This window comes from Myotis yumanensis, unplaced genomic scaffold, assembly GCF_028538775.1.
Source record: "Myotis yumanensis isolate MYYU_CA2020_CCGP unplaced genomic scaffold, mMyoYum1.0.hap1 SCAF_10, whole genome shotgun sequence".
In the NCBI taxonomy this organism is placed as follows: Eukaryota; Metazoa; Chordata; class Mammalia; order Chiroptera; family Vespertilionidae; genus Myotis; species Myotis yumanensis.
In genome coordinates this window covers 34356561-34378459 of record NW_027223761.1, presented here as the reverse complement: position 1 = coordinate 34378459, position 21899 = coordinate 34356561, and the positions used below count along the sequence as shown (strand labels likewise).

General features: G+C 45.1%; 1 protein-coding gene across 1 annotated transcript in view; it reads left to right on the top strand.

Annotated features, from left to right (window-relative positions):
* TEAD1 (TEA domain transcription factor 1) overlaps positions 1 to 4606 on the top strand; it is a 265123-nt gene extending 260517 nt beyond the window's left edge. Inside the window, exon 14 of the mRNA XM_070425275.1 lies at positions 3762 to 4606. Coding sequence (XP_070281376.1) covers positions 3762 to 3842 — 81 coding nt within the window. The 3' untranslated portion in view covers positions 3843 to 4606. The remainder of the gene's footprint in view (positions 1 to 3761) is intronic.
* Positions 4607 to 21899: the final 17293 nt, after the last annotated feature.

Genomic DNA, 21899 nt, shown 5'->3' with positions numbered 1-21899 from the left:
CTCCCCTGACTTTCAACCTCAGCAAGCTCAGGTCTGCTTTCTGTGCCTGTGAGATTTAGCCTCTTGGAGAACTTAAGTAGAATCATGCAGCATAGTTCTTTGTATTTAATTCTTTTTACTTAGCATAACAGCTTTTCACTTGAGAATGGGTCCTCTTTTTCTGGCTCTTCATATACTAGGTAATTTTAGATTGAGTATATTATTCATGTTAATGTAGAGATTCTCTATTCTGATATTTTTCTCTAATGGGTTATTTCATTTCATTTTAGCAAACATTTTTCTTGACTGAACTCTTAACTCTCTTTCTTGGGTGGAGGCTCCAATCTCTTCCAGACCCTTTGGTCTTTAGCTGAGGTGCTGTGTGTCTGTTCGGGCCTGAGCAGATAGAATTTGGGGAACCCCTCTCTGGCTTCCTCCCTTCCAGGACTCCCTCACATCCCTTTGGCAGCTGTAGTCATCCTGGACTCAATGTTCTATTTTCATGGACTCAAAATATGGCATTTTCCCCAGCACCACCACTGGCCCATACAGTATGGCTGCACCTGACCCCTGGCTAAAAGCAGAAATGGGGCCTCATTTTCTGTAAATTCTCTCTCATGTCTGGAGAGCGACTTCCCACCAAAATCTACCTGCTTCTGTTCACTTCCCAGTGTTTCCATTTTTGTTACATCTATTCAGTAAAATCTTTTTTTAAAAAATATATTTTTATTGATTTCAGAGAGAAATGGAGAGGGAGATAGAAACATCAATGATGAGAGAGAATCATCGATTGGCTGCCTCCTGCACACCCCCCAGTGGGGATTGAGCCCACAACCCAGGCATGTGCCCTTGACCGGAATTGAACCTGGGATGCTTTAGTCCACAGGCCGATGCTCTATCCACGGAGCCAAACAAGCCAGGGCTATTCAGTAAAATCTTATTCACGTATTACTGTAAACAGAAGGCTAACTATGATGTTTTGAGGGCAAATATTAAGATGCTCAGTTTTTAACAGATTTTTAAAAAAATATATTTTTTATTCAGAGAGGAAGGGAGAGGGTGAAAGGGATAGAAACATCAATGATGAAAGAGAATCATTGATCAGCTGCCTCATGCATAACCCCTACTGGGGATCTAAGCCCACCACCCAGGCATATGTCCTGACTGGGAATCGAACTGGTGGCCTCCTGGTTCATAGGCCGATGCTCAACCACTGAGCAACGCCAGCCAGGCAAGATGCTCATATCTTTTTTAAGGTTTTAAGATCTTGTATGGCCTTCTCAAATTCTGCTGTGAAATCAATATGACATCTAGTGGCTTGGTAAAGCAAGTTAGGAGTGGCTTTAATCCGTTACATCTGGATTTGGGGCTTCCTATCTCTGGAGGTGGAGTGGAGGTCAGTGGTAACAACATTTTAATATTTGATGTTTAAGAAACATTTATTGGAAAGCAGTAACAACTAATAAAGATCTTGACTTCAATCTGCTCATTAACAAGCAAGCAAGCAAGAGGGAGGGAGGGAAAGAGATGAAAAGGGAAAGGAAGGAAAGAGGAAAGAAAGGGAAGAAAAAGGGGAAGAAGCATGCAGCGAAGAGAGGAAAGCAGAGTAGAGGAGGAGGGGTGATGGCGAGGACATTCCAGGAACAGGAAGCGACACGGATCCCAGAATTAGGAAGTAACCTGACAAAACAAGGAAAAGGGAGTAGCAGGAAATGTGGTTTGCTAAGTGGTCTGGCCTGAGAGAGACCCTTCATGTCATGGGGCAGAATTTAGCTTTTATCCACTAGGCCTCTGGCCATGTGAGTTTGTACTCATCAAGCGTGTCTCTGCTCAGACGCATTCCCTGCCTTCCACCCCCTCTGCAGTGCAGGGGACCCAACCCCTGTTGCTTGTCTTCTCCGGCCTCCTCGGTCAGCTGCTCCAATCAGCTGGGTGTGGCTCGAATCACTGGCAGGAGATTGAGGGTAGAAAGTCGGGAGGAGCCAGGGCTTTGCCCTCCATCTCTTTCCATTTCAGGAAGAGCAGGGGCTGTGTTTCCTTCATGGCTCTAGCTCCTATGTGAGGGATCCACAGGGTCCCAGCTTCTCCCAGAGATCTGGCCTGTGGATCTGGGAACACCACCTTATCCTTTCGCTCCTCATCCTAAAAGTGGGAGCGGCTTCCTGTTCCTGTTCATCTTGGGCTTTAGCTTCTCCCACCGTCAGGGTGAAACCATCTCCTTGCATCCAGAGCCCTTTGTTGGAAGCACTTGGAGTGCTTTCCATCTCCTCATTAATGCCTAAGACACCTCTTCACTGCTCTGGCTTCCCTGGGAAGGGCTTTTCCCCTAGGTACTCCTCGCACCTGCTCTATTCCTCGCCTCTGCGCATGGGGATGCACTGAATTGCCGGTGAGCGGGCGACAGCAATTGCTCCACATTCTCACTTGGGCACATCTCTCAGGGTGGGTGGAATTCGAGAGTGAAGTTTAGCACACTCTTTATTATAGGTCAGCGCTGTCCTTCAATATAGCTTGTTCTGTAACCAAATTGACCTTGGAATCTCCATCTGTCTAACTGCTGAGTCTGAATTGGTTCCCAGGACATGGCATGCTTTTCCTCCCCTCCCTCAAATTCCAACAGGAAGCAGGGGAGAGGTGAGATGTGTGCTGCTACTGCGTTATAGCAAAGGGAAACTGGTACCCCCGGTCTGGCATATTAGAAGAGGCCCTTTCCCCCACCTCCTCTCCCCAACCATGTCCTACTAACTCTCAGTTCCTCAGGGAACTATTGAGACTATGTGATAGGCCCAGAAGCCTAAAGTCAGGAGCAGGTAATAAGGACAAAAGGCCAGCTTCCTGCAGGCCACACCTGCGCTGCACAGAATTCTGCCCTCAGTAGTGCCCATCACTTGGTCTTAATATTCTCTTGTCACGACCTTGGAGTTCTTAAGAACTCCATTTTTCGCTGGACCCACCTCTCAGATTATGTAGCCGGTCCTGGTACTACCCCTTTCCTGGGGTACACCTTTCAGAATGGTTGGGTGAGTCCCAGGGTCCCAAGCTCTTTGGGATTTTAAGGCCAGCAGCATGGCCAAAGCATCAGGAGTTCTCCAGGTGGACAGCAGAGGGCAGCAAACTGACACTTAAGGGCTTCTCTCCCTGGAGCACTAGGGGTTCCAAGTAGACTTTGGGGAAAGTGTATGTTGGAGGAAGGTGGATGACCGAAGTAGGGGGCTGTTGGTTGCCTGCTGCTTTTTATCTTTGAAAACCAGAAGCTACCCTCCTGAGCCCCACCTCGGGCGAGGTGGCCTGCGGCACTGCTATTCCTGTGAAGCTGTCTGTCCGTGAGCAGGAGCGCTTCCTCAGCCCTGACAGCACACACCCCGGCAGGGACATGCGGCCACGTGCCCTCTGCTCCTGCTAAGGGCCAGGCCGATGGCACAGAGCCTCCCCTGGGGCCTGGGGGGCCTGCATGGATTGCCTCTAGTCCTTAGAGCACTTTGATGTAGCGTGGCCACCGTCACACAGCTAATAGTATGAAGTGAGAAAATGTGGGTTTGAACCCTGGTCTACCTACGTTCAACAAGGCCTGCTGCTCTTTCCATAAGTTCATTCCCCTCCACAAAAGAAAAAAACAGGAAAATACTTTTTTTTTTTTTGCTTCGCTTTGTCAGTATTATGCCCACCCTCTCCGGGCCCAGGAGAAGAAGAAAACTGGCACCCACCCAAGGCCTGTGCCCTGGGTTACATTCTCATCAGACAGAAAAAGGACTTTTTAAAACTTTTTTCCTTTTTACCAACAGCTCCTTCTGCTCTCCCTTGAAGCCTTACTGTACGGAGAAATGCAGCAGCGATTCAAACCCAATGACAGCTGTCTTTGGTGAGCTCTCCTTCGCCCCCAGTCATTTCATAAGCTCCATGGACATGGACTGCATTCAGGAGCCGCCTAGAGGACTTTTAACCTCCAAAGAGAGGCCCCCAGTGACACTGGTGTCAAAGGAAGACAGAGCTGACATGTTTCGAAGTCCATGGAAATGTAGTACAGAGATTGCAAATGCAAACGCATGCTGGAATGGGGCAGCCACCACAAACAAGAGAGGCGAGTCAGCTGTGACAGGCAGGGCACATCACCGATGGACATTCACGACTCCAGGGGCCAGCACTGTGCTCCTCAGCGGCGCCCGGTGCGCAGTGGGTGGACAGAGCCCTGTGCGTGGCTGTGCTCAGCACCTGAAGCAGGGCCCACAGCGTCAGGTGGGGACCGCACAGAGCCTCGCACTAGGCAGTGGCTGTGCTGAGGGCCCTAGCATCACCCGGCCTGGATTCCAACCCTGATCCCACCACGACTGACTGCCGGGGTCTTTGGGCCGTGCACTCCCCTTCTCTGAGCCTCCACTTCTTTATCGATCAGGGAGTGGTGACAACAGTTACCATGGTGGTGTGACAAGCCAATAGGAGGGTAGATGCCGTGTTGACCAGACTCACAAATGGAAACTCTTCGGTTATCCCATCCCCTCCACCCCCACCCCCAGGCTCAGCCAGGCTTCGAAAGCAGCTTTCTGCTCTCACCAAAGAGCTGCTTCCTTGTATGTTGAGATGCCATCTTCTGTGCGTGCTTTAGCTATCTATTTTAACTGAATAAACAACAACAAAATGAGGAAAATGCCCCTATGTTGTCCCACTGCCTTCTCCTTAGCCTTTCAGGTGAGGAGAGAACAGATCTGGCCCCTTATCTGGCAGAAATAGAAGGCCTCAGTCCTCACCTCCCCCCCCCCACCCCCCCCCACCCCCGCCCACCACCACCCTCCCCCCGTGCAAGCTGCGCAGGGATCTTGAGTTTAAGCGAGCACTTTTGCAACTCTAGCTGGGACGGGGTGCCAGCTAGCTTCCCAAAGGGTGGGAGCCCCCAAGGGAAGGACCCCACGCAACAAGCCCGCCAAGGACAAAGCCGGGACCCTCCCCTGCTGAGCTGGACTTGGGCCAAGAGGCCTTTTAGCAAAGGATTACGGTCCGGCTTGGATCCCCTGACTCCCTGCGGGACAGGATGCCGGTAAGGCCCCAGCTGGCAAGACCTCTTGTGGGGGCTCCTCCCAGAGAGAAAACCCCTCCTCTAACGCCCTCCGGTTTGAAGGAAATTTCTCTCTCCAGGACAGCCTTTCACCACTCCTTTCTTTGCACCTAACAAAGGAGAGAGAATCAAGGAGGTCGCACTTTTGGATTTCCCACACTCTGAATCCGAACTCCAGCACCTGGATCAGCACGGTGCTAGGCAGGGCCAGACGTGGGGGTGTGTATGGGCGGGGGGTGGGGGGGGGTGGATGTCAGGCAGCCCACCCAGCTCACCCACAACACTGGGCCTTGGCTGTGACCAGGATGCCCAATTCTGTCTAAATGTTCTTGGGATAGTAATTAAGCTGCACAGATTTTAAAAGTTGGAGCCAGATTTTAAAGGTGCTTCGTATGTTGTCTTACAACTAAACTAGAAAGAACTATATTTGTGGCTGTGGATACAGCTGTTTGTGAAGGGGGAGGGGCGGTAAGAAAATCAGATTGATCAAAGCAGTTACCACGTTGAAACTTTAGAAACTGCCTCCAGTCCTTCTTGGATTGAGGCTGGGTATGAAAATCAGGAGATAAATGCATGTGTAATTGAACCATTATCACAAAAATGTAGATCAGTGTCAAGATCAGGATCCGAGATAAGGACTTGGAGGGGTAATGCAGAGAGAGCCGAGGTGCAGGATCCGGAGGAGCTCAGGCTCAGGCGTTCTTTCTAGATTTGGAGGTGAGATATGTAAAGCACTGGGTTGGGTCTTGTGTGCCTTTACTCTCAAGGTATAATCTGTGAGTCCCTGTCTGGGTGGCCTGGAGCAGGCGGAGGAGACTGATAAGGTCAAAGCCATGATAGGAGGGGGACGTTGAGGGGACTGAATTTCCCCCCAGGGGAGCCTACTGTTCTCACCACTAGAAAAGGAGAACTTGAGAAGTTGACCTTTGACTCCCCCCTTCCTGCTCTTTCTCCTTCAGCCCCTCTCCCTCCCCCACAGCTCCCTGTGAAGCTCCCAGGGGGTTTGAGTGGCATTCTGCACAGCCCATTGCCCCGCCCCAGCTTTCTGCCTACAGGCTCAGGAGCCACCTCCAGTGGAAACTCAGGTCCTTCCTTCTGCCTCTTGCCTGGCTCCATGCACCCCCTCACCCACCTCTCATTTAAGCATCATTTCTTCTGTTGATAAATATTTTCCAATTCCACACGTACTCTTTGAAACTTGGACTTGTCCACAGAAGAGCCAAACTGGAGAATAACTGGTGATGGACCAACACAGGTGAGGTCCCTTCGCTGCCCTAACGTGCAGGCTTAACACCCTTGTTGCCACCTCACCCCACTGCAGGACTCACAGATACTTCTCTTCTTTTTTCTTTCCTCACCCGAGGATATTTTTCCATTGATTTTTAGAGAGAGGGTAAGACAGAGAGAAACATCGACATGAGAAAAACACATAGATTGGTTGCCTCCTGAACGGGCTCTGAGCCGGGGAGGATCCTGCAGCTGAGGTACATGCCCTTTATCGGAATTGAACCTGGGATCCTTTGGTCTGCAGGCCAATGCTCTATCCACTGAGCCCAACCAGCTAGGGCATAAGATACTTCTTAATGCCACCCCGAGGCCTGCAAACCCACAGAACTGACATTTATTGAGCACTTACTGTATGGGCCAGTCTGCAGCACCCCCAGAGTGTAGGATGTCTCTGAGTGTAGAACTTCAGTGTCATGCTCTCAGAGTACAGGACTTCAGGAAATAATATTAGAAGAGAAAAGCAATAATTCTACTAGAGGTGGGAGAGAGGGGCGCAGCCTCCAGCTATGGCTCTGGCTGCTTTGGAAGGGGAAGCTGCACTGAGCAGGAGTAGGCCCTGCAGAGTTCGCTGGAGGCTGTGGCCCATCATCCTTGGACCACCAGCCTTTCCTGAGGGGCTTCCACCTGAAGCCTGGGCTGTGGCACCTCCTCACTCCACTCTCTGATTCCATCCAACCTGCAGTGATGATCCAGAGAGTAGTTTACAAGCTGCCCCCCCTGACATGGGCTCCAGCAAGTCTTGGCGGGTGTCTGCTGGCATGGGGTGGGGGAGCAGCCCTCACGGGTGCAGCAGCCAAACACCTGCAGCCCTGCACTGTCCCCAGCCCTCCCTCTCCTGCAATCTCTCGCTGGATCTCCGGTTCCAGCTCAGATGCAGGGGAGGGAGATCAGACAGAAAATTCCAGGGGCTGGAAAGCCCTCCCACAAGGACATTCTCCCTACCCGCCTTCCCCCCCACCCCCTCAGTTTCCAATGAAGCAGAAATTTTAACTCTTCGGGGCAAATTTTCAAAGCCGAGCAACTACCTATTACACACATAAATCCTGTTATTTGTTAACAGCGTTTGAATGAGTAACTTGCTCCCATAGCTTTGAAAATGTATCTTTGAATAGGTGAGCAGGGCGATTAGAGATGAAAAGTGCCTAGGCAGTACCTTCCGCCGTGCCAGAGGCTGTTCCGAATGACATTCCAAGGCTGGCGAGAATAACTTTCTTTAGAAGAATGTAGGAGGGTGACTTAAAGGGGAGAGGGAACAGAGAGCATATCTGTGCGATGGGAACGATTTGGGGACCACCCACCCTGCTTGACCACTCTGCTGGTTGTACGGGGGACAGCTGTCACATGCTGCCCCTGGATTTTCTGGGCTGTTAGAGAAGCAGACCAAGGCTTTCAGGATAGAGCAGGGATGTCAACTGAAAGAAAAGGCTCCCTCTAAACCCACATTGCTCTTCAGAAGGCCTCCTTCCCATGGTAATGCCCAACAGCCTCTGCTACGCCCCCAGGGTAGAGCTGGCTGTAGAAACTACTCTGGAACACATGGGTGGTCTCTGGTGCCCATGGCCCTCTGGGATGGACACTTCCAAGAATCCTGCAGTCCTGCATCCAAGATGGGGATTGCAAAGCCGTCAATCAAAGAAAGATGCATCCTGCAATCCTCTGCGGGATGATTCTAAGCTGCAGCCAAGTTTGAGAGCTAGTGATGTCAAATGGTTGGGGTGATTCCGAGACTCTGGGTCCCCACGGGGAGAGAGGAGAAGGTTTATCAGCTTCCGGTTGGAAAAGGAAGTGTTCAAGCAGAGAAGGTTCAGAGTCCCCTTCCTTTCTTAGGACAATCAGAATGTCCTTCGGGATAGAAATATTGCCACTTCTTCCTTTCGAAAAGGGACTCTACAGCTTAAACAGCTTAACTGTTTTCTATTTGTAAACTTGACTTTGGATTGGATGTAAAACCTTTTAAAAGCTTTTTTAAAAAATAATTTAGAGAAATTTTAAGAATAGATACAATCTATATATACTCTTTATCCAGAAGCACTGATTGTTAATATTTTGTCATATTTGTTCATATTTATATATACACTGAGTGGCCCACGTTCAAAGGCTGTTAAATTGCATTGTTTATCTATATCTTCAGAAAAAAATCACTTCTACTGTTGTGGTAAACAACCTGCTTCCCTATTTATAATGGTCTGGCCCTCTAGCAACTTCAGCGCGAAATTATAGCTAATTTGCCTACAAACGTCAGGTGGTCATAATAATCTGGCCACTCACTGTATATATACATGCACACATACATACATAATATATGCACACACATATACATACTTATACATCTCTTTATATACACACATAAATAATTATATGTGCACACATTACACACATATGTGCATTATATATTTTTTCTCAACCATTTGAGTGTTGGTTGTATTTACCATGACTCTTCTCTATGTATAAGTATCCCTTTATCTTTAATACTCCACTGTGTCCTAAGAATAAAGATATTGCATTATATAAACATAGTAGTTATAAAATTCAGAAAATTTGACATGACTACAATACTAATATCTAATCTACAGTCCATATTCCAATATTTCAATTGTTTCAATAATAACTTTCATAGGTTTTCCCCTCTAATTCAGGGTCTAATCTAGAATCACACATTGCATTTGTTTACAGCTTAAACTTTCTGGTAGGGAAGGGAGATTTACATTAAAAAAATTTTTTTTTACTATATAACAATTAACATAAGGAAGATTGTCATCTGATTTTAAGCATATTTTTCGTTCTCAAAATTTATAAACCAACAGTTTTTTTTATTAAACATGTCCTCAAAAGTTAAAAATGAAATTTCTTTCTCATGATTTTTCAAACCTTTAGATCTTGAAGAACTCACACATGTTACCACATTTAACCTTTTCTCTCACAGCATAGATGTAGCCCTGCTGTTTAAGGGAAATCTCCCACAATAACTGTGATAGAGGAAAATTATCCCTGGCGGTGTCTTCTTAGGAGGTGGCCAAGAAATGCAGTTCAGTAAGTGAATGAACGTTCCCTTGCTTGGATTACTGCAATAGCCTCCTGTCTTGTTTCTTGCTTACCTTTCCCCCTCTTTGTTTTTTTTGGGTTGTTTTGTTTGTTTGTTTCTCAGCCCAGCAGCCAGAATGATCCTTTTAAAAACATAAAGTCAGAGTGTGAACCTGTTCACACTCCCAACAACTCATTGGCTTCCCAAATCATTCTGAGGAAGAGCCAGCCTACTATTCTGAACTACTTTCCTTTCATTGTTTTAGAGGACCATTTGACTGCTTGATGAGTTCTAATGTGTCTTTGTAACTTTAACCCTTGATCTCCAAGCAAGGTTGGATCTAAACTCAACCCCATAGGAGCCTGTTGGAGGACCTCAGGGGCTAGGACTCCACACCCTATTCCAAAGGGCCTGAAGTCTTTCTTCATTTCTAGCAAAAGCAAGGTGTTCTTTTTATGTCGAGAGCTCCTGGTGCATTGGAAGAAATGATTCGGTAAGAGGAAAGGGGAGTGTGTGAAGGAAGTGGAGGGAAGATGTGAGAAAGAAAGGAATGCTTGCAGTCAGAAAGAGGGGCCGACAAAATGCCCAAAGGTCTTTGGAAGCCTGTGAACTGCAGGGTTTTTCAGAGCCCAGGCACCATTTAAATCCAAGCTGTCATTATGACTACAAAGCTATTTACTTATTTCAATGGTATTATTTAATAGACTGAATCAAGCATTTTATGACTTAAAGTAACTTCAAAAATAAACTTTCGCTTCTCCGAGTCATTGAAGAAGGATCCAGAGTTCGTTTCTGTTCAATAGATCAAGGTAGTAAATCACATTTTCTACCAAAAGGAAATGTTTAGAGAATGCTGGGGGAGGGCTGGGTCTCTGAGAGGGAGGAGTGTGGGCTCTGTGCCCAGTTCTTCTTTCTGACCCTGTTCATAACCCTAAGAAGTCACCTCACCTTCTTGAAACCTCAGTTTCTCCCTTTGAAACAACTTTGGGCAAGTTGGATGATTAATAATGATGCAGTGTTAGCAAAGTGACTTTGAGGTCTTTGGATGAAAGACAACCTATAAACTGGGCTGAAGATTTACTGTCTTATTAAAAGAAGAGCAGCATATAGTATTCCACTAATAAACGTTGACAAAATAAACGTTCTCCATTCATTCTGGCAAGGACAGGCCATTCATCTATTGCAAGTATGATGAGAGAGGCTATGTTCCAAGGTCATAAGATGTTCCATTATTATTGTCCAGAAACATGTTTTGGTTCTATATCTATATCATCACCTGGAGTTATAACTAATAGTATCTGCCACCTAGAGTTAGAATGATCTAATAACTAATAATTAACAAAACAGGCTGGCATTATAGCTTTGTCCCTTGACTTGGGTATGAAAAGAATAACAAGGGTAGCCCTAGCCAGGTTAGCTCAGGGGATAGAGGAAAGGGTCCTGGGTTCGATTCTGGTCAAGGGCCCATACCTGGGTTGCAGGCTCCTGTCTGGCTTGGGCCCTGGTCAGGGCACGAGCAGGAGGAAACCAATTGATGTGTTTTTCTCACATCGATATTTCTCTATCTTTCCCTATCTCTTCCACTCTCTCTAAACATCAAAAGAAAAATATCCTCAGGTGAGGATTTAAAAAAAGAAGAATAACAAGGGTTGCTACCCCAAAAATTAAAACCAGAATTTTGGTAAAATAAGAAAAAGCTGTGAGAGAAATGTGGGACGGCGTGTGAGGATCACTTTGGCTGAGCATCCTGACAAATTAGACAGAAAGGCCCACATTGATCACAAAGGAAGGTTATGGAGAGATTTCAGGGGAGCTATTCATTCCTAATACCCAGGTTTCCCATCAACTCAGCCCATCTACAGAGGCTCAAACACCCCCTGCCCATGTCACCTGGGCATTGGGGGTGATTTTTCTGATTATGTGGAAAGAATTAAAGAATCTGAATCCAAGAGACAAACTGTGCTCTGTCACTAACTGGGCAACTTGGAGCAAACTATTTCCCGGCCTCAGATAGCTCATCTGTAACCTGCGGGCATTGAACTAATAATATAACTACCATTTACTGAGCACATACTAAGTACTAGGCCCTTTGCTATGCACTGCACGTGCCTTATCTTATTTCATCCTCAGAGCTCATTGCTATTACCTTCATTTAACAGCTGCAAATATAGCTCAAAGAGGTTCAAACTTATTTTATGCACAGGAATTTATTTGATGAATATTTATTATGCATCTACTATATACCAGTTGTCAAGAGTCAGGAGAGACATTTAGTGCTCATTCTTTTCTTCTTCTTCTTTTTTTAAAAATATTTATTGTCTAAAGTTTGACATATGTCTCCTTTTTCACAATCTGGGAGAGCCTCACAATGTAGGAGTCTATCTCAGTCGGCCCAGGCTGCTATAGCAAAATATCACAGGCTGGGCAGCTTAGGTAGCAGATTTATTTCTTACGGTTCTGGAGGCTGACGTCCAGGATTAGGGTGCCCGCCTGATCTGATTCTGGTGACAGACCTCTTCCGACTTAGCAGCAGCATTTGACACAGTTGACTCCTCACTCCTTCTTAAGATGCTTTCTTCACTTGGCTTCCAGAACTCTCCTTTCTCTTGGGTTCCCCCCCGCCCCCCCCCCCGCCCCCACTATCTCCTTGGTTGCTCTTTATCAGGCTGATATGCTAATATCTTCTCTCTTCAGAATTTTTGCAATATTCCAGGGATTAGACCTTGGACTTCTTTCCTCTGTCTACTCTCACTCCTGTTGTGATAATATTTATCACATTTATTTGAAGATTTTTCAGACCCTCTTTTATGCCTATGACTCCCCAACTTATTTCTTTGGTCTAAACTTCTCTTGTAGATCTCAAACTTGAGAAATAACCTGCCCCTTGATATCTCCACTGGATAGCTAATGGACACCCCAAGTCAACTTGTTCAGACACGCACCCCTGATCTTTTCACGGAAACCTGTTTTACTTGCAGCCTTCTCCTTCTTAGATGGTTGTAACTTTATCCTTCCCACTTCCTAAGCCAAAAACCTTGACTCGTTCTTTATTTTACTCTTGCTTGCATATTCCACATCCAATCCATTAGGAAACCCATCTGGCTTTACCTTTAAGATGTATCTAGAAACGGATCAATTCTCACCACTCCAACTGCCACCATCCTGGTCGGAACCATCATTAAATTAACTTGGGCATCTACTCTATGCTAGACTTTGTGCCAGATGCCAGGAATGTAGACAAATAGGACACAGTCCCTGCCCACAGAGAACGCCTAGTCCAGTGGGGAAGATGGAGGTGGAAGCAGGTAACTGTAATCCATTGTGGTAAGTGCAGTGACAGAGACATGGATGTTCAGAGGAGGAGGTACACTCTTTATGTCCCTCTCCAGTGTGGATGTTAAAGCTGCTCATTTTAGCCGCTTGAACTAAGCTGACCCACAATGTGCTAGGCATCCTAAAGTCAATTAAACAAGTCTCAGGTTCCATTCATTTGCTCATAACACTTAATACCTGTCTTTTTAAAATATATATATTTTTATTGATTTTAGAGAGGAAGCGGGGAAGGGAAGAGAGATAGAAACCTCAATGATAAGAGAGAATCACTGATTGGCTGCCTCCTGCACACCCCACACTGGGGATTGAGCCCACAACCCGGGCATGTGCTCTGACTGGGAGTCAAACCATGACCTCCTTGTTCATAGGTCAACTCTCAACCACTGACAGCCAGGCTGTCTTTTTACCTTTATCTCTGCCTCTTATGCTGTGTCATACTCTCACCCATAAGCTTAGAGGAAGAACTCAGAATTTCCCAGCATTTAAATTGGGTATATTTCCCAGGATACAGCTTACAGTGACCACCCCCGCCCCCCCCTTTCTCCTGGCAACTTTGGCTAATGGCTCACAGGACAGCTCTGGCCGGAAGGGCAGCCCCAGTTGCCTGGCTGGGATGGAGTCCACAGAGTGTGATAGTACGGTGTACCCTGATAATGTCTCAAATACCCACTGAATTGGTGCTTAATTAAAAACAACTGGCCTTGGCCATAGGCAAAATGTCTATTTATCCATCTTTTCCATTTGCTTTTCACTGAATACAACCTCGCTGGTTTCTCTGCTTTGCTCTATTCTCTCCTTGCCAATCTCATACCTGACTTCCATTTACATATTCCTAAACTTTCAAAGTCTGTTACCTACCCGATATAGCCCAAATCCATTAACATGCAAGGTCCTCCATACTTGGCCTCAACCTTCTCCCTCCTTACCTTCCAGCAACACTCTCCATGACCATGGCCTGTCTACCCATGGAGACCATAACATGTGTGTGCGCTCTCACCTCTGTGTCTCTTCTCATGCTCTCCTCTTTCTCAGGAATGTGCTTCTCCCCTTCTCCACTGAGACAGTATCTTCCATGCCTACCTGAAGTCTCTCCTCCCCCAGCTCCCTGTGGTCCCTCTGAGGTCACCTGTATCACCAGCAACCACTCATGTCCTTACTTCCTTGTAACATCTCTTGCCATGTAGTTGTTGCTTTATTTTCTACTATTTGTATTGTATTGGGCCTTTTGTTGGTTATGTCTTCTCCCTTTGGCTCTGCCATGAGCCCTTGCAGGGCTTAGTGGGAGAGCAGACCGTGGAGCCAGACAGACGTGGGTTTAATGCTAGTTCTCTCATTGACTAGATAAGTGACTTTAGGCAAGCCGAGATTGTCATGAGAATGAAACAAGACAACACATGAACCTGCTTAAGAGCACATGGCTCATAGTAGTTTCTCTCTTTTTGTGTCCCACGTGGGGCCTTGTACATAGCATGTTTTGCGAATGAATTATGAACAATTAGAGAACAGTCATAGAATAAAAGTCTATTTCTGCAATTTGCTTCTGCAAAAGAAAAAGGAAACGTAAGGAAATGTGCAGGGTCCACACATGGAGTAGAAGCTGAGAAAGGGAGTTTTAGTAGTATCTGATGTTTGGGCTGTCCTGGGGTGGAGTTGTCAAGTTTGAGTTTCATTACAGCCGATACCATTTAAGGGCACATTCTGGAAAAATTCTGCCCATTTGTGAAGGGCTCTGGGTAAGAAAAAAAAATCCTTTCTGAGAAATAGTAACCAGAAACTAATTGCAATTGACAGGTTTATACCCACAGGGATTTGTGGTTCAAATTTACACTATCCAAGTGGCAGGAGAATCCCCAGTAATTAGAAACATCTTCATCTGGTAACAAGGCTGGCAGAAGCAAATGCAAAACCTCTTTTAAGACACACAACCCAGGCTCGACAGAAATCCCATAGTTAAACACCGTCAAACACCAGCCCGCAATCCAAAACTATGAAACACACAGGGAAACAGTCTCACAGGAGACAGCAGAAATAAACACACAACAAAGCAGCAGAATTAGACCCCTATGCTACCAACGCTTCCAAAGGGGCATCCATCAGCCTAGGAAACGACCCATTAACAGTGTCAGACAATGCAGACAAATCCCAGCCTAGGAATGGCTTGTGTTCCCCAAGGTAACTTGAACATGTTATTCAGCCATCAGAATCTCACTTCCTTAGAAAGCAACGTATTAGATCACAAAAGCTTTTGGAATCCACATGTCAGAACCTCTTGCGGACACAGAGGCACAATTTCCAGCACATGTTTGTGCTCAATAAACATTAACTAAATGAATTTATAAATGAATGAACAAGGTAGCTAGATCTGACCCAAGTTCGAGCCCTGCAGAGCCTGGGAACAAGAGATGTAGAAGAAGGAGGAGAAACAGATTGTATTTCCTCTAAAGCACAAGTGCAACTGTCTGGAAAGCCTGTAAAAAGGTTCAATGTACATCAGGAACATCCATCTCCCTGGCACTTCTGGTCCCAAACCCAGGACTGCATGGACTGGTCAAGGCTGTGCTACTCCCAAGTGCTCCCCTGTCCTCTGCAGTGCTGGGGATCTTAGCGCCCTGTCCTTGGGAAAGCATGCAGACGTTAGGAACAGCCTAATACCCCCAGAGATGGTGCAGCTCTAAGGCATGCTTGTTCCCCCAAACGAGTCCATCATTGTCTGACAAAGTGACACGAATGCATTCCAGCCATGTGGCCTGGATGGAGCTGGAGCTGAAAACCTTTGCCCAGGCCCACTTTCCTAAGAGTTCACCTTTGAGGTCATCTTCATTCATTCAACAAATACTCACTGCCACTTCTGTTCACAGCCCTGGAGATGCAGGGATGAGCGAGAGTGAAAATAGCCATGCTCTCCAGGAGTTTTCATTTTTAGGAGAAGAGACAGGTAACAATAAAAACAAATATATGGACAAAATATAGGGTGTCCCCCTAAAAATGTACACACGCACTGAATAAATTAGAAAGGCAGTGTTTATTAAAATACACTTCATTTTCAAAAGTGAGCTATCAGCTGTTGAAGTGTGTATACATTTTTCCTGGGACACCCTGTGAATGCAAAGGATGATAAATGCTATTTTAAAAAACAGAAGAGGGAGAAGTGAGAGGGTCACGCATGTTTTATGTCTTCCTTACTGCCTGTGTTGAACCCAAAGTTTTTTTGGTGTGTGTGTATGTGTGTGTGTGTGTGTGTGTGTGTGTGTGTAAGTTACAGTTTCGTTTGACCTGCCTGTTTTTGTAGCTGGGTCCTCCAGGCCAGTGAAAGGGGAAGTGAGGATACAGAAGTGTCAAAATATTTGTGGAAATGTCTTTACCTTTAGTGATCATTGCTGTCACTCTATCTGACTCCTTTATGGTTCACTCACACATACTCAGGAAAATTCTTTCTCTTTGTGAGTTTTAAAGTTCTGCTTATGAATGGACGCTCTCTGCATCGCTGTTAATTCCAATATAGAAAGAGAAGTTTTCCCACGCGCAACCTTTCTAAATAAAGGCAGTGCTGGCGTGGCGATCAAGGCAATGAATAAGCAGTCACAAATAAGATGTGAGCTTGCATTCATTTCCGACAGCAGCAGCCTGGGCTTCTTCCTGTACACTGTTGACAGAGGAACTCGAGAAGGCAAAAACCTTTCAAATAACAAGGAGTCTCTGAAGTGCGGGAACAACATTCTGCAGGTGATGGATGAGCGACCCTTCTCCTCAGAGTCCTCAGGGAACTCTATCTGCCCACAGATCTCAGGCGCTGGAGCAACTAAAAGACACCTGAGGGTGCCTCCAGTCAGCCCCCTCTTGAGGATGATTGTTCTCCTGGGCAAGCTGCGGTGTGGCTGTGGCTCCTTATCCTCTCGGGGTGCCTGGCAGCCCTCAGGGTGCGGAAGCCTCAACTGAACCAAGAGCTCTTGTTGCAGCCTGAGCTGCTTCCCTCTTATCCTGATCTCAACAGTCCACAGATCTCAGCTTTGTGGAAGAAAAAGTCTTTTATACTTGAAAACTCATAGCGAGGCGAGCTTAAACTTTCCCCCTGTGCAGAAAGACACAGAGAGAGATCCTGTTTTCTAAAGGTTTTCCTTATAAATTTTTGATGCATTAATTCCAAGTCTTGTCCTCTATTTTGAAAATAAAAGGCAAATCAGTGGCCCTTGTGCCAAGACTTCTCTCTCTCTCTCTCTCTCTCTCTATACACACACACACACACACACACACACACGCACACACACATATACACACACATGCACACACACGCACGCTCTGTTGAACAGACAGATTTTTTGTGTGAATTCTACTTTATATATTGTACCCCTCTCCTCCCCCACATCCTTGCCCAGCTCCATGCTCTCACAGGATCCCACCAGAACTAGAGCAATAATCCCCCTAATAGGTATCCATCCCTATGGTCTCATATCTTATTTTGGGGAGAGAGGAAATGTGAACTGAATATCAGGTTTCAGTGACTTCTACTTTTTCTTAACTGCAGTATCATAAAAGGGATTGGGGTATGTAATAAACAAATTGTAATAGAGAGTAGCCAAAATTCAAGAACAAAGGAAAATGCGTAGCCTTTAGGTCTGATTTGATAAAAATCCTGCAATGGTCACCTTCAATGATAAATGAATGCTGTCAGAAACCATTCCGATTCAAACTTATATACATGTTAATTACATAGGTCTATTCTGAAATGACAGAAAGTAGAAATCATCTGTATTGACTTTTACACTACATTTTACACACGGAGAACGGCTCTAGCCCTCCTGGCATAATCATCCCACAGTTACTGTCTACCCTGATGCAGGGCAACTGTGCACGAATAAATAGTTACAATGCCTGTTAAAGAGTTAACCATGAATTTTCCAATAGACAGGATCATTGGGCAATTTTACATCTATACACACCATTAACTTGATTTTATTTGGTTCTCATCCACATTGTGGCAGGAAGCAGGGCGTCTTCCTTCATTGTTGCTCTGTGGAGGTCTCTGGCGTGGAAGCACCGCTGCTGGCTTACCCATTCATCCGTTGGAGGACATTTGTGTTGTTTCCAGTTTTTGGTGATTATCAGTAAAGCCAGTGTACTAGTACACATTTATGTGCAGGTTTTTTGTGTGAGCATAACTTTTCATTTATCTTGGCAAACACCTGTGAGTGGGTTTGCTGTGGGAGAGTTCCAATTTCTCCACATCCTTCCCAGCACATGGTACTGTCAGACTTGAAAACATTTTAAAGAAATTTTAGTCATTCCAAGAGATGTGTATCGGTATGGACTTGTGATTTTAGTTTGCATTTCTCTGATGACTAATGTTGCTGAGATTTTTATATGCTTGCTAGTAGCCCAGATCGGGGGAGCTGGCGGGAGCGAGCCGCAAGTGCCCGCTGGAGCTGGGAGGGACCCACAGGAGCCGGGAGGGACCTGTTCCGATTCCGATTCCAGAGGTGGGAGCGAGCCTCCGGCACCCGTAATGTGACACCATAATGGACAATTTGCATATTACCTCTTTTGTATATATAGATTTGCTTGCTGTCTATATTTTTTCTTTTGTGAAATGTCTTCAAATCTTTTGCTATTTTAAAAATTGGTTTTCCTTAGGTCATTAACAAAAATCTGTCTTCCTCACTGTCTTGGTCCATTTTTGTTATTGGTCAAAGCTCCTTATTACCTACAGGACAGAGTCCAAACATCTCAACAGTGGCATAAACAACACCCTCATAATTAGCCCCTGATAGCCTGCGTACCCCTTCCCTTCTGCTCCTAAACACACCCAATTAGTGCTTAGTAATAAGGGGAGTTAACATTTTATTCAAGGTTGCCAAACCCCTCACAAATATGCTCTAAATGACTAGGATAGTAGAAAGAAAAAGGCCTGGGACTTAGAAGACTATTCCTCCTAACTAACCATGTAGCATCGAAACAGGTCTCTTAGAAGCAACAAAAGCAACAGATTAGTTTCCTCATCTGTACGATGAAGGCACCGTTTGACATGGATCAATGATACATCAGTTAAAATGTTTTTGGTTCTATGGAAAAGCTGGCTCATATTAGCTTAAATTACAAAGGGAATTTATAGACTCTTGTAATTGGGGAGTCCAAAAAGATTTGAAAAACCTCAGGGGTGGTTCAAACAACTTAACCAGGAACCAATTTCCCCTTCACCATTTATTTCTTGGCTCTGCTTCCTCAGTGTGGCTTCATCTTACACAGACCTCAGCAGACCCTTTGCTACAAAACGACTTCCACCTGTTCCCTGGGGCTGTATGCCTCATTCAAGCAAATCTTAGTGCCAGTATTATTGGCCCAAGTTCTGAGATTGACCCTAACCACACCCTTTGAGGTCACATGTCCATCCCTGAACCAATCATTGTGAGAGAAGGGATAGAATGTGGTGATTGGCCTGGCCTATGTCATATGGTGCTAGGTCCAGTCCCACTGCTGAGGGTGGATTCAGCCTCCCCATAAATGCATTAATTCCCATGTGGAATTGGAACATTTGGGAAGCAGGAAGAAGAGAAAGAAAGATGCAGAGTCAAGCAACACATGTTTGCGGTCAGTGGATTTCAAACTTTTGGGGGTTGAAAAGAAAACCCAATATATAAGATATAAGTAAATGGAGCTTCATAGGCTGATACAGGAATTCGGGTTTAGAGCCCTGCCTTTTGTTGCTTCTAAGAGACTTGTTTAGAAACCTAGTTCTTCAGGAAACAAGAATACAAATAATATCTTTGAGTGTATCCAGCTCTATTCTTCACTATTGCTTAATAAGCAAATATCTATAGGACAACATGTGTTCATGCTGACTGTCCCAGGCACTTCCGCAGGCCTGGTGCTGTTTGGTTTGTATACAGCTTTATGAACTAGGTAGAATATTAATTTCATTAAGAATATGCTTTATAGTTACAGTTCTCAACACAAAGACTTATCAGTACCCCACTATCATTTTTCAAGCATACCAAAGCTTTCAACTATTTATCTACATTTTGGATAAAGACCAGAGCATTAAAGCCACAGATCAGCACAAATTGCTGACAACACTAATTGATGCGTGGAGCTGGGGAGAAAGGGCATGAAGGCAGGAGAGCCAGCGCTTTCTTCAAATGACCCGTGATCAGAAACTTGGTTTCCTGAAAGACCCAGGGAATTAACAAAATATTATATTTACTTTGAAGGTCATGTGGAAAGTATTTACACCTCTTTGAAAACGTTGATGTTTTCCTTAAGAAGAGCTTTGGCATAAAATCTGAAATACTTAAAAAAAATTATGATGTCAAATGGTGGGAAAATGTACAAAACAAAAAAATTCACCATCTTTACTAGTTTTAAGTGAACATTTTGGGGACAGGAAGTGCACTCACAGTGTTCTGCAACCACCACCACTGCCCATCTCCAACCATTTTATCTTGTAAAACTGAAACTCCATACCTATAAACAATAGCTCCTCATGCCCCCTCCCCCAAGCCCCTGGCAGCCACCATTCTACTTTCTGTCTCTATAATTATTCTAGGTACCTCATATAAGTGGAATCATACAGTATTTGTATTTTTACTAATTGGTTTATTCCACTTGGCATAATGTCCTTAAGATTCATCTATGTTGTAGCATGGGTAGCATGGACATTCCTTTTTAAGGCTGAATTATATGTATGTACCACATTTTATTTCTCCATTTATCTGTCAGTGGGCTACTGGGTGGCTTCCACTTTGGGGCTATTGTGAAGAATGCGGCCATAAACGTGAGTGTACAAATATTTCTCTGAGACCTTGCTTTCAAATTTGGGGTGTATATACCATACTGAGAAGTGGAATTGCTGAATCATATGGATGAAGTATTTTTTATGGTACAGCTTTGTTTTGTAAAACTCTTTAATATATATGTTAAAGAAGCAAATACTCAGGGATGAACAATTCGGTGATTTCATTTTCTAGTTTAACAATAGCTATCACAGAGAAAGCAACCGGACAAAACTTTTGCAAGATCAAGTGGCTTCTTTCCTATCCATGGAGATTTAAGCCCTTAAGGGTTTGATTGTGTTCTAGGTTTGCATTTGTGGAGGTCTCCCAATCGCAAAATCAAGTGTAAGGGAACCATAGTGTAACCCAGGTTTAGCTCAGAGCCTGGGCCTAAGAAAACAACGCCGCACTTCAGGAGTGAGACAAAGAGGAACTTCTTCAGCCAGCGGGGAGAGGCGCTGCCTTACCCAGATGTAACCTATTTCTGCTTATCTGGCCCACAGCCTTCCTTTCCAATCTGGACAGGACGCGATGACAATGGAAACAGGTCTCCGTTGCTTCCTCAGGGGGGAAAAGAACATCTCCTCATGAAGATGGCTTCAATACTTGTATCAAAGGTCCCATGTAATCAAATTTGACTTCAACTAGACAATATTTCTCAAAGAGAGTTGGCAAGGTCTTTGCAGTTTCGCCAGCTACGAAGACAGTCATGCTTTCAAACCAAGAAACGTGGTATTGAAACTTCTCCCAACTCAATCGACTTCACTGAAAAAAGAAAGCTAGCATTTTGCTCACATAAAATAGGAGTAACTCAAGTACAGGCCTCATATTGTGTCCTGGGTGGTGAGCAGCTGACACAATAATTTGGTGTTGGGGCAGTTAGAGAGAAAGAGTTTGTGTCTCTCTATAAAGAAGAAAGGCCACACTTTGGGTCAGAGCCATTCTACCCTGAACAAGCTGGGGAATGTTTCAGATGTGGCAACCAAGACACTGTCTCGTTCACACACTCATTAATAGTATCACCTTTCATTAATTGGGTAACAACAGATAATGAAAATTAATCAAACAAAACCCCTTTTGATATAGTCTTCAATGGTGATGTCATAGACCATTGAATAGAAGATGCTTTTTTCTCGAGAGACGGCTCTCTGACTGTAAGTGCTATACATTCCCAGGATGATTGTGAACCAGGAATTAGGTTGGTTTTGTTGGAAAAGACTAAGAACGCTAAATATCTTCCCGAGTGTCTTTCAGATGACTGAAGTCACTGCTACCTTAGACTCTCTTACCTAAACATTTCTATGTTATCACCTTGTAATCTAGGCTTCCACCAAAGACAAGATTTCAGAGGATAAAGAATGAACAGCTTATCCCTTACTCTGCCCTGTCCCTTCCCTTCCCCCTCTTCCCAGGGGCATCTCTTTCTCACCTGTCATATGTTGCCACCACCCTATTGTGTATGTATGTC